General features: G+C 42.9%; 1 protein-coding gene across 2 annotated transcripts in view; it reads left to right on the top strand.

Moving 5' to 3' along the window:
• mef2b (myocyte enhancer factor 2b) overlaps nt 1-11,534 on the top strand; it is a 61,477-nt gene extending 49,943 nt beyond the window's left edge. For both annotated transcript variants that reach the window (XM_039766690.1, XM_039766689.1), the window contains exons 6-9: nt 4,021-4,166; nt 4,255-4,366; nt 7,560-7,671; nt 8,837-11,534. In XM_039766690.1, the coding sequence (XP_039622624.1) occupies nt 4,021-4,166; nt 4,255-4,366; nt 7,560-7,671; nt 8,837-9,182 (716 nt within the window). In that variant the 3' untranslated portion in view covers nt 9,183-11,534. The remainder of the gene's footprint in view (nt 1-4,020; nt 4,167-4,254; nt 4,367-7,559; nt 7,672-8,836) is intronic.
• Nucleotides 11,535-12,542: the final 1,008 nt, after the last annotated feature.

The following is a 12,542-nucleotide window of genomic DNA, read 5'->3' as shown; positions in this document are numbered from 1 at the left end:
ACCAATTAGCATTTAAACATAACAAATTAAGAATGAGCTAAGGGAGTTTACCATTAGGAGATGGAAGGAATGGCTGTGAAAAATTAGGCTTTGGAGTCGCCTGTGAATAATAAATTAACAATCAGTCGTTTCAAGCAGTAAAAGCTATTAGCAACACTTGTAATGTCTTGGATGTATTTTTAAACCAATTTAATGGCATCTTGATAAAAACATCCATCCATTTTCCAACCCACTGAATCCGAACACAGGGGGTCTACTGGAGCCAATCCCAGACAACACAGGGCACAAGGCAGGAACCAATTCAGGCCAGGGTGTCAACCCACCGTAGGACACACACAAACACACCAAGCACACACTAGGGCCAATTTAGAATCACCAGTCCAGCATGTCTTTGAACTGTGGGAGGAAACCCACGCAGACACGGGGAGAACATGCAAACTCCATGCAGGGAGGACCCAGGAAGCAAACCCGGGTCTCCTAACTGCGAGGCAGAAGCGCTACCCTTTGATAAAAACATTTCTATTAAAAATATGAACATTTCTGGATGATTCTAAACTTTTGACCGATAATGTATGTTATGTTGAGAAAGAAAGGATGAAAACATTCGGTCACACTAGTCAGTCCAGTACAGACTTTAACATAATTTCAGTTGTCCGAGATCTCCAGGACTGTGACTGGGTCTGACGTTGTCTGTTATAACTGACTGTGGACCCCCAGATTTCTATTACTTCCAGGGATGCTGCTGACTGAGCTTTTGTTTTTTTCCTCTCCTCTTAATGGGCTGAAACTGTTAGAGTCCATATATATACATTACTTCAGAGCTGATTGGCTTTTCTGTTAATAAGTGACACTGTGTTTGTATGAATTATGGGATCAGTAGTTTGTAAAGTCTGAATTGTATTTTACCTGTGGAGTGAAGTGTGCTATTCAAAACTTATCTGAACTGAACTGAATTACATTACTACTAGGAAATAAGGTATTTGTCAAGTTTCCCTTAGAGTTGGATACAAAAAAATATGTTTGATTCATTTTGACATCTTGGCTATATTTTTCAGTTCTGAGTTATTCCCATTTTGGGTTCTGACCCACAAGTGTATTTAAGAACATGAAAAAAAATGGTTAACTTTTTACCAGGACTCCATTATTTTTTATTTTTGACGTCACCATGTTTGTTTACGATTGTCACGGTTTTTCTACCCAGGAATGACCACCTACACTACTAAAAACAAAGGCGTCAAGGTAGGTCTTTAGAGGGACACCATATGGAGCCCATTTTAGGTTCCCAAAAGAACCTTCCACAAGAAGGTTTCACAAAGAACCTTTATTTATCTAGGCCTGTAATGTTCCATTAACATACATGAATACCTGAAACGAGATTTGCCAAATATTTTTTTGAAAGAATCTTGCTGCATACAATAATGCCGGCTCAGTTCAGGTTTGCTTCACTTTCAGTTTCTTGCCTACTACACTAATTAAGAACCTAAAAAACACCCTTCTTATTGAAATGGTTCTTTGCCAAGCAATGGAGCTACGAGGGACCACACAACCCAGTAAAGCTCTATTAAAACGCTGTGATTTTTAAGAGTGTATGTGATGGTTTAAAAGGTCTGTGGTGTGCACTTCCAAAAGTATTGTATGCTTTACTTACAGAGTTTTTTTTTTTAGTTTTGATCCTTCTGCTTTGGTTTCTGGTTAGGGTTTTGTATTTAAATGAAAGATTGAGCAGATATTTTGGTTTAGAACTTTGCTTGAATTTTGACTTCTTCTGTCTTCTGGTCACGATTATTTCCATTAGCTTCCACCTCAGTGTCCTAATCTATTTTGATATGATCTTTGAAGGACTTTCTAGAGCACATCGATTGTTAAACATTTTCTCCTCACCTAGAATTACATTTTTCACCAGCAGACCACCCTATTTAGGCTTATGGGGCATATGTGTCCTATATAGCCTGTGTCACACAAACACACACTTGCATATCTCAACACACAGATACTGGTATGGCCGCGGTGGAAATGGCAACATGAAGGCCAGATCTAACAGGGCCAGGAGAGGAAAGAATGGCGAGGTAAGAAAAAATTGAGGTCTTTACCTAGAAATCAAAATAAACACCAAAACTCCAAAGCCCAAAACAATTCCCAAAAATGAACAGTCAAAAACCTCACACAAAAGCCGGCATGCCTAAAATTCTTTAACATTCACTATTATCATGCAAAATGCTTTTGTTTTATTTATCCTGTGAACACCAGGGGTCGCTGTCACCCCATTACACCCAACAGACAGATACACAGACACAGGGTAAAAGCACAATGAAGCTCTTTTAATTATTTTTCCTTCTTTAAAGTGCATTTTAAGCACTACAGCCACCATAAACAAATAAATAAATAATAAATCTCCACATACTCTTTCCTCCACACCTCCCAGCAAGCTCTGTCCTACTCCTCCCGACTCTGGCTTGCTTGCTGGGTCTTCAGCAGTCCTTTGTATAGTTCTTGACCCGGAAGTGCTTCTACTCTTCCATCCATGTGACTTGCCAGCACTTCCGGGTCAGACAGAGAAGAAGTTCTTCAATCAGCCCGGAAGTACTTTGGGGCTTCCGTGTTGTAATCCATTAGTACTTCCAGGCTAGGTAAGAATTTGTTCTCCCACCATCTTCCCACAGTGTCCTCTGGCAGCACCCACGGTACTCAGCAGGGCTGTGTTGCTGAACTCAAAGCCCTATAGTGCCCTGCGGGAATCCAGGGCACTGCTGCAGTCCAGAGAAGACACCACCTAGTGTTTTGGGGGAGGCAGAGTCCTACAAAAGCTGCCTTCCATCCCGGCCAGGTTGAGCTGCCAGCCGTCCTTTACAATCCATGAGCTTGGATGCCATCAATAGCCTACTGCTGTCTTAGGCTATGTCTGCATGGCTGCATTTTCATTTAAAAATGCAGACATTAGGCTCCTTTTCGCCTTTTGTCCACATTACCCTGGCATTTTTAACTGATGAAAATGAATACTTTTGAAAACGCTCTCCAGAGCTGTAGACTTCTGAAAACACCAACTTGGTGTAGTGGTATGGATGGGAGAAACTGCAGTTTTGGAAAAAACCCCGATTCCAATTATTGTGCTCTGATTCATTAATGTTTGACTGCTCCCTGAAGAGTCATAATCCAACATAGTGGACACAGAAGAGTTGCTTCCCTGTATGCATGTAAATTGCGTTTTTTACAGTTTTAATGCAGTATACACGTGCAAAAGGCACATAATTTACTGGTCACTACAATTTGCAATAAATCTCATGGGCAGCGGTGTTACCAACCCTTTAAGGAATTTCCACCAATGCACGCATGCCCAGTGTAGGCAAACATCAATGTCATTTACATTTTCAGTTGCTTTAGTGTGGACAGAGATACTTTCTTAAATGATGTGGAAATACTAATGTGGTGGGGATCATTTTGGTTTAAAAATGCTGTTTTTAAGTGAAAATGTAGTAGTGTCAACATAGCCTTAGATACCAGCGGCACAAACACATCACACGTTTTCTTACTGGCAGTTGCATTGCAGCAACAGAAGAAGTGGCACTAACAACAACAGCACAAAACACAAAATGACGTGTGCCACAAACACAAGCAAACAACAAAATGGTGATGTGCTGGGGTCATTAAAATAACCAAATAAGTTATTATAATGAGGGCAAGACAAAAACCTAAATAGAAAAGTGTTGCAGGAGAGCCAAATTCTGCCATCCCTGCATATTCATACGTGTTGAAACATTTCTATTATGCACATGCAGCTCTTCGCACTCAACTAAGTCTAATTGAACTCTTTTCATGTTACATTAACCTAAAAAAGCAGAAAAACACAAGTTGTTTCCATGCAGAATACCCTCCAAGTGTTAATTTAGCAGTGGTGTCCACTTACGCATGTGTACCCCTCCACGTTCCCATTTCCACAGGTATTGGCACTTTGCCATTCCATTCCATTTACCTCCTCACTGTGCCTAGCCATGCCCAACTCAGTCCACTGCTTTTGTCTCCAAGGTGTCGGTTACTCCATGTTCTCCCATGCCAACCTGAACCGGGTTCTGGATATGAAGACTTCGTCACATGCGAGTCTCGGGGCAGACAGCAGAAGAGCGGAGGTTCATGCAGCCCTGGCCGGCACCAGAGCTAACCTGGGGGCTGTGGTGAGTAGACCCTGGGGCGTCTGAGATTATTATTCTGACACAGTGGGGCACCCTAACGAGACAACATTATCTTGTGTATTGGTCACAGAGGGCACTTTACCCAGGGATGCACCCAGGAAGTCAAGGTATGACAATGACCAAGGCCGGACTCTCTGGGCACGGCCTGGGAGGATACACCCTGGCAGCTGCCGGACCTCCTGGTAAGTTCTGACTCAGTGTTTTTAGGCATTGTTTTTATGCAGTGTTGTAAAGTAAAATGGTAGAAATACTTGTTTACTGTACTTTGGTACTCTTTGATTATAATTCTCAAAGGGAATTATAAGAGATTATAGTTTTAATTAAAATTGTTTACTTTTACTACATTTTTTCAAACACAAATGATTACTATTACTACAGTATGAAGCCAGAAAATAAGTTGGCCATGCATATGCACACAGCATTTTACTCAGTTAGTTACCTAAAATACAAGCTTCCCCATCTTTAGCAAAACTAGTGTATGCGAAGCATCAGGGACGACTTTTCAAATGCACACCGCTGTCGCTATTGCTGTGTTCACGTACTATTAGACTCTTCAGGGATACCTGCTATGACGTTTCTCCTTCCTAGTTCAGTGTGTTCATGTGAGTTTCGGGTTGGACTTTTAATAGAAGCGTGAAGTCATTGTTGATTTGCTGAGAAGGGTCTAGCTGCAGATCTCAGGAGTTCCGCCATTCAGGAGCTCCACTGAATAGCCAATTAGATTGCACGTTTATGCCACTTGGTTTACTCGATAGTTGTCATTATTTGAGTCAGGTAACGCCTCACACAGCCCTAATCTTAACCATAGTGTAACCGGGCATATCATGTAACTTCACTGACGTGTAATGCAAACAAAACAACTTCCTCAACGGAGCAGAGCTCTGGAGGTCTGCAGCCAGACTCTATTGGATTTGTCACTTAGTCTGCAAAAGAAATAGCAATTACTGTATTCTTGTGGAAATAAAGAATAAACAAATGCATATCACTTTGCTTCAAATGCAATTCTAACAAAAAATGTCATTACTGGTTGACCGAGTTATAGGTGAAAGGTCAGCGCTAAGTCGCAACTCAGAGAATTTGAGTATTTTTGTTTTCTCCAAATTGTCCGACTTGTAGCTCAGACTTTGTAGGGCATTCATGTGGAATCACCGACACCCAAACTCATATTTACCGTATATATGATAGCACATGAACACAGAAATATACCCAGTCATCTACCAGTCATTTCAAGTACACCTCCCTGCAGCCTGTCAAAGGGGGCGGGGCTGGATGTTAGTAACAGGGAATGGTAGTGTCAAACACTGTCCTCCCAGTGGCGTGCCAAATGGGGTGGGGCTGGATGTTAGTGACAGGGAATCTTGGTGTCCGACATGGCCTGCCAAAGGGGGCGTGGCTGGATGTTTCTAAAGCTAATGTATTTCCAAAGCTGATGTTGTTCTGTTTGGCAGCCAGCTGAACTGGGAGGCGCCAATCCACAGGCTGCAGTGAGATGTACTTGTGCGCTCACGTGCTGTAGTTCACTCACATCGACAGTGTGTCAGTCACATGTGTTTTCTCACATTATTCTGGGCATCACAGCTCCAAAGCAGATGGTGAACTACTTGGAAAAGCCCACGAAAAACCAAAAGGTCATTCCTTTGAATGTGAAACTAGAAGTGATGATGTCTAGGTGAACAGATTTATTTAATATTATTTAATGAAGGGCAATGCCTTATTAGTGTTCGTATACAGTAGATGGCTAATGTTATCATTAAGCTAATTCTGCCAAAATTCATATAGCAAGGTGTTATATGAACAAAAATCGGAGCCATTTTGGTGTTCTGGTGGGAAGCATGAACTAAAACAACACGTTGACACACCCACCACATGATGAATCACCTCAGGATCTCGAATTAGGACCCGAGCACAGCGGATGACACCTCAGCACCACCCCAGTTTGAATGGAGTGGAACAGTTTGAGTTTTTTTTTTTTTTACAGTGGCTGGAGGACCTGGCTACAGGTTAGCATCAAAGCCTGGACAGAGCAACTGCAGGTTAAAGGCATTGCTCAAGGGCCAAACAGGAATGCTTAAAAATGTTTTTCAATTAAATTAATTGTAAGTAGATGTTTGTGTTGTGAAAATTCACTTTATGAAACGTTTTCATGAAGAGATTAGCTCCCTCTTGAATCAAGGAAGCCCGTAAGCCTTTCCTGTTTGGTCCACCCCACTGAGTTAAGATACAATCACTACTGTAAGATGTCTGTTCACACTGAAGGGCACTGCTTTAAGTTGCAGTTACATGGCTCGGACTTTGTAACACGAAGGTAACCTGAATATTTACATTTGTAAGAACATTTTTTGACTGTATATAAAATAGAAAGAGATCCGACATGTGCTTGTGCTTTTCAAGTGGCTTCATTGCCATGCCATCCATACATCGTATTGTAGCATACAGTGGCACTACATAATGCTCACTAGTAGCCTGTGCGACATATACATAAACGCAGGACAAGTGCAAGACACGTAAAGACAGAGAAATAAGTAAACAACAGGTATGTAAATAGATAGTGATCGTTTATAATAGATAATAAATAAATAATAACAACAACAAATAAAAAAGACAACAGTATTCAGCACAGGGGTAACAGATGTACTGCATATAACTTTGATATTAGGAGCAGCACAGAGTTCAGAGTCTGGACAGCCGAGGGGTACAATTTGCTGCAGAACCTGGCAGAACTGGCAAGGATGCTTCAGTAATTTCTGCCAGATGGAAGTGTGACAAAGAGAACACAGGAGGGCTGGCAGCGGTCCTTCACAATGCTGTGGGCTTTCTAGATGTCTTTAACGGAGGGCTGAGAGGTCCCAATGATCTTTTCTGCTGTCATAGGACCTGATAGTCACAGACACTGCGGTTCTCAAACCAGACAGTGATGCAGCTGCTTTGAATGCTCTCTGTGGTGCCCCTGTAAAATGTGGTGAGAATGGAGGGAGGAAAGACTCTGTTGCACCTTCTTGGCTATGGAGGTGGTGTTAATTGACCAAGTAAGGTCAATCCTTACATATGCCTAACATGGGATACTTTAAAAAGTCTACTTCAGTAGACTTCTAGAAGGGTATCTCTACTTAGGTATAGCTGTTGGATATTTTCTTCATCACTGCTTTTATGGGCAGAATTACAATTTCAGAAGATGAGCTTTTATGGGCACAAGGGTATGGGTTTAAAGATTCTACAAAAACAGATTCAGTGTGACTTTTGCCATGCAATGCAGTAATATGACTCATGGCATGACAGATTTGTCTTTTGTGGTGCATGGGTTCTGTACCACATCATACCACTATGGGGTGCTGACTGGCATAATGGCTAACCACCTTTTTTTATTTCCTCATGCAGAGTACCCACATTCTGGCTTTGCCCAGTCTGTGACTCTTCAGCGTAATGCTGTCAGCCCCTGGCAGCAGATGCACCCACAGGACGTCCCATCGCTGGCCAATGGAAGTCATGGGTGAGTCTGCCGTCGGGCTGTTACACACTGGACCTCATTCTGTTCATTTTAGAATAAAACACAATTAAACGAAAGCTTACTGGGTTGGCAGGCGCTGTCAGGTCTCCCAGCTGACACCCTCCAATCCTCACTTCTGGTCCTGCATTGCCATCTTCTGGCTGCCAGTGTTAATAACACCTGTGAGTCAAGCCACTAATAGCAAGTTTTGTGTGCCACTGACAGGAATATTTGGGTAATGCCCAGTGAGGTCAAACCCACTTATATGATTGGGTACACCCAAATACAAATCGTTACCAGAGTGGAAAGATGGGGTTATCATTGTAGCAGTGCCCAAAGTGTTCAGACACTGAGGTGATGCCAAAAGAGGCCATGCAGGGGAGGATCCCAGAATAACAGTGCCCAAGTGGTCACCAGATATCTAACTTGGGACAGACAATGGCAGTGCCCACATGCATCAGTGAGGTGCTCAAAGCAGACAGACTGGGTGGGGTACCACAGGGGCAATGCCCAAAACCGTCTGAAGCCACCCAAACACTCAATCAGTCGTGCATATGGGGCTGCCAAGGGGTCAATGACTACCATAGCAGCATTGCTCAATTCAGTCAGAAAGGGTGGATACCAGTAAGGCTTTGCCCAAATTGGTAACACGCAGGTATCAAGGTGACAGCAATAACAAAGAGTCAGTAAGCAAAGTAATCAGGCAGGGATGTCACAGAAGGACAGAGACATGGCAGTGGCATTGTTCCAAGCATTCCCAAAGTGCCCAGAGCCAGCAGCCAGCTTTCTAAAGCAATCAGGCTTGGGAACCACAAAGGAAGTGCCATGGCATTCATATAGTGTTGCAATGGCAACAGTGCCAAAGTGTTTGCCATCCCTCAGATGATTTCACAAGGAAGGTGCTTTAGACCAGTAATACTCTGGCAGCTCTCCAGTCACTGAGCCTTCTGTTCAAGGTTAGGATACCACCATGGCAGCACCCAAAGTGTTTGTAGTCCCTGACCATCTGACTAGTTAGCAATGCAAATAATGGTATGTGCCAACAGCTTGTCAGTTACCCAGCCATCAGAGCAGACAGAGGCAGCTGGCATGAGACATTGAATTAAATGCCAACCTGCCACTAAATTGGTTGGGTTGTATTCATTTTATGCTATCTTTCTTTCTGTAGAATTTTGGGTGGCAACAGCAGTGGCAGTTCCTTTCCTGGACAGAACCTGGAGCCCACTTCATCATCCTCCCCTCATCCTGCTGCCATGAATACCAACATCAAGTCCGAGCGCCTCTCACCTGTCAGCTCCTGCTCTCCAACCACGACCACCCAGCGCCTCACCAGTCGGCCCTCCCCAGCTGGCACCTCAGACCATACGTCGACTGGTGAGCCTTATCCAGCCCGTGAGAGAGAGGACTTCCAGAAAGGTGGTTTTTCGTGCCCATTAGTCCTTGCCCCCAGGCCAGTCTCAGAAGACAAGGGTGGTTTGCGGCGAATAGAAACCACTGAGAGTTGGCACAGATAACTGGTCCTTGGCACGCATCCTGGCTCACAATTCACTTCTTCTTTTGGTCTCCCTGCTCTCCAGAATATTTGCTTACAAAAAGAACAAGAACTTGTGTGCCAAGCTAGTTTACCAGCAGTTATGCATATCTAGCTGGCATGTTGGTAGGTCTGAGTCTGAGGAAAGGGGGTCACTAATACAAAAGTCCTGAAATACAGTTTGGAAATCCAATGCACAGTAAACCACAAAAAGCATCCTGTGCCAATGCAGCACTTGAATACTTGTGCCCTTGTGCCTGTCATCTCTAGTGGATGTGGTACTTGGAAGCCATTCTTCTTCTTCTTCTTTCAAATTGCCTTTCCTTAAGAGACTAACAACCACATTGGCATAGAAGTGTCGGTTTAAACCTCTCCACCCTCCCGACTCTTCTGCCACCGGTGTTCAGTTCTGCAGTGGCATTAATATCTTCCTCTAATCAAACCTCATGCCTCAACTGGCACAGAGACTTGCATTGGAACTGGCTTCACTCCTTGACTGGCGCCTTAACCCAGTGAGTAGAATGGAAACCTACCAACTGCCTATGGGTGGACATTAAGGGGCACTGAAGGCAACCCAAAACCAACCCTCCAACTGGGACCTGGTCTTCAAGGGCATGTAGGCTTGTCCATGGTAGTACTCCAGTCATCAATTACCACTAACACTTTGGTTCCCTCAGATCTGAACAACATAGTGGGATTCTTTAAATGGCACCTCAACCTGGCACCACCTGAACCTTAACCCACGAGGATCACACCGTCTTGGCCAGCAGCCACTTTGCTTGGCACAAAAGGCTCCTCCCTCTATTGATGTTTTATGTCATTGAGCCTGGTTATAAGTCAGGTGGGCACAGTGAAAAGCTTAGGTGACAGAGCCCAAACAGCCCATCCCTCTAATTTTTGTCCTGATTATTATCATTATTATTTCTTATTTATATTATTATTATTATTACAGACTGTATTCCTATCCCAGTTGACCTAAAGAACAAAGGCAAATGTGAAGGAACAGGATGGTCACCAGCCATAGTCACCATGGTGTAATTTATTCTTCTTCTTTTTTTCATTTCATGCCTGACTTCTTTGCCTACTAGACTGTGCTGTGCCCTCACATCAGACCTCCATTCATGCTGATAAGGTGGCACTGAAACCTGTCAACATTCACTTGTCGATGTACCAGAATCACAAGTTCACATGACTGTTATGGTGTCATGGTCTCAGATTACAATTTTTTTTGGTGCCAGGGTCTTATTTTTATATGTTAATATGGTGCCCTGCTCTCAGGTCACCTCTACCAGGAACTGAGGTTGGCGGTCCCCTGTTTTCAGGTTAACTTAATGTTGTAGAAGGATAGAATCACACTTTTACCTACTGTTGTGGTGCCAGCGTCTTCAACTTACCTATTATTGTAACTTCATTCACTGGTGCGGTGACAGAACTACAAGTTCACTGACTATTTTGAAATCATGTATCAGTTTGCCCTGTTGATGTGATGCCGTTGTCCAAAAGTTCACCCAAGGTTGTGATGCCAGAGTGTCCATTTCACCTCAGGTTTGCGGGACTCAAGTTCATCTATCAGTGTGGTACCAGGATGTCAGTTTCACTTGATCAGGTGGTGTAAAGTCCTGAAATTCACTTACCAGTCTGGTGCCAGGGTTCCAAGATCACCTAAAATTGAACTGCCAGGGTCTCAGGTGTACCTGCAAACAGAAGTATTTTCTCAAATGCTTCTGCTGACATGTTATGAGACTCTCAAGTGCCTCTACTTAACGTGATGTCAGGAATGCCGGCCTTACTATGAAGTCACTTTGTCCTGAATGCTTCTGCATTGTTATGGTGCTAAGGTCCAAGTGCCTCCGGTGATTCGGTTGTCGTCCACGTGTAGAGCGGAAGCTCGACACCCCTATATAACCCCTTCACCTATTTTAGTTCAAACTGTCTTTCCTCGTTGCAGCCCCACTCAGGTTTCAGCAGCGCCACCTCGTGGTACTTTCTGTGTGTGTATGTATAGACGAAGTGACTTCAGATGAGGACTCTGCGCACGCGTGTGCACTCTGACGAGATAAAAACATGAGTAATATGAATTTATACTGTATATATACACACGTGTATATTATCAACTGCAATCTACATTCTTGAAAAGAATGACAACAAAGCCATGATCTATTCAAAGAGGCAGCGAAAATGCAACTTGTGCTTATGGGCAGTATCTTCGTTCACAAATATCGAGCTCTCTTCCTGCAGGTCAGTCACCACCGCCGCGCAGCCCACTGCCACTGATCATTGTCTTTTTTTAATTGATGATTATTAACAGCAAAAAAAAAAAATCAAATATATTTAAGTGTATTTCTTAAGTAATAAAAATAAATTAATTGGCTAGTTTGTTCATTTTGTTTGCCATCTCGCGTCGTTGCAGTTATGGACTAAACCCACTAGAGGTCGCCACATACTTCTCAATGGACTGTGAGAAGGTCAAACAGCTCCTTCCTTGATGTCGTCAGTTCCGTAGCCCTCAGGTTACATTTGTGATAGATAGATAGATAGATAGATAGATAGATAGATAGATAGATAGATAGATAGATAGATAGATAGATAGATAGATAGATAGATAGATAGATAGATAGATAGATAGATAGATAGATAGATAGATAGATAGATAGATAGATAGATAGATAGATAGATTCAATGGTTTTTATCTTATGTGTACATACAAATGACATATAAATACAAAATACAAGATCCACTTGGCATGATCTCATAGCCTTCAAGAAGCTTACACCAACATTATATTTACACAGAGAAGCAGCTGATGTTCTATTGTGGTCCATTATCACTGGTCACCGCTTCACTAAAACTGTATAATGCATTGGGGTAAATGACAACTAGAGGTTACGACAGAGTAATAGATATGACACTAATGATAATGTCTTCTGTGCCTCCTTCTAAGCCTTTATCACATCCTGCACTGTTCTGCTCCACTACGTTTCTTTGTACCAGGTGGTCTCCTTTCTGTTGTTCTACTTTAACCTTTTCACCTACTCTCGATACAACTTTGCCTTGCTTTGCTATTCTTCTTCCACTATTCCACCATTCCTTCCACACCATCCGATAGTGCACTTTGGATTTCACTTCCTCCAATACTGTAAGTCACAAGCTGATTCACTTTCTTTTCAAAAAATGTGTTAACTATTACCAAATCAAGCACCACGACAACATCTACTATCCTCTCTTGTTCCCCATTCTCCTCCATTCTCTATTTACTTTCTCTATCATCTCTCTGCTCTTTCCCATGTGCCATTTAGATCACCAACAACAACTGCCTTTTCTCCCTCTTGTACTGCCCTGAACT

The sequence above is a fragment of the Polypterus senegalus genome, chromosome 10, assembly GCF_016835505.1.
Source record: "Polypterus senegalus isolate Bchr_013 chromosome 10, ASM1683550v1, whole genome shotgun sequence".
NCBI classification, from domain to species: Eukaryota; Metazoa; Chordata; class Cladistia; order Polypteriformes; family Polypteridae; genus Polypterus; species Polypterus senegalus.
The sequence above is the reverse complement of the archived record's forward strand: the minus strand, read 5'-3'. Positions and strand labels throughout refer to the sequence as shown.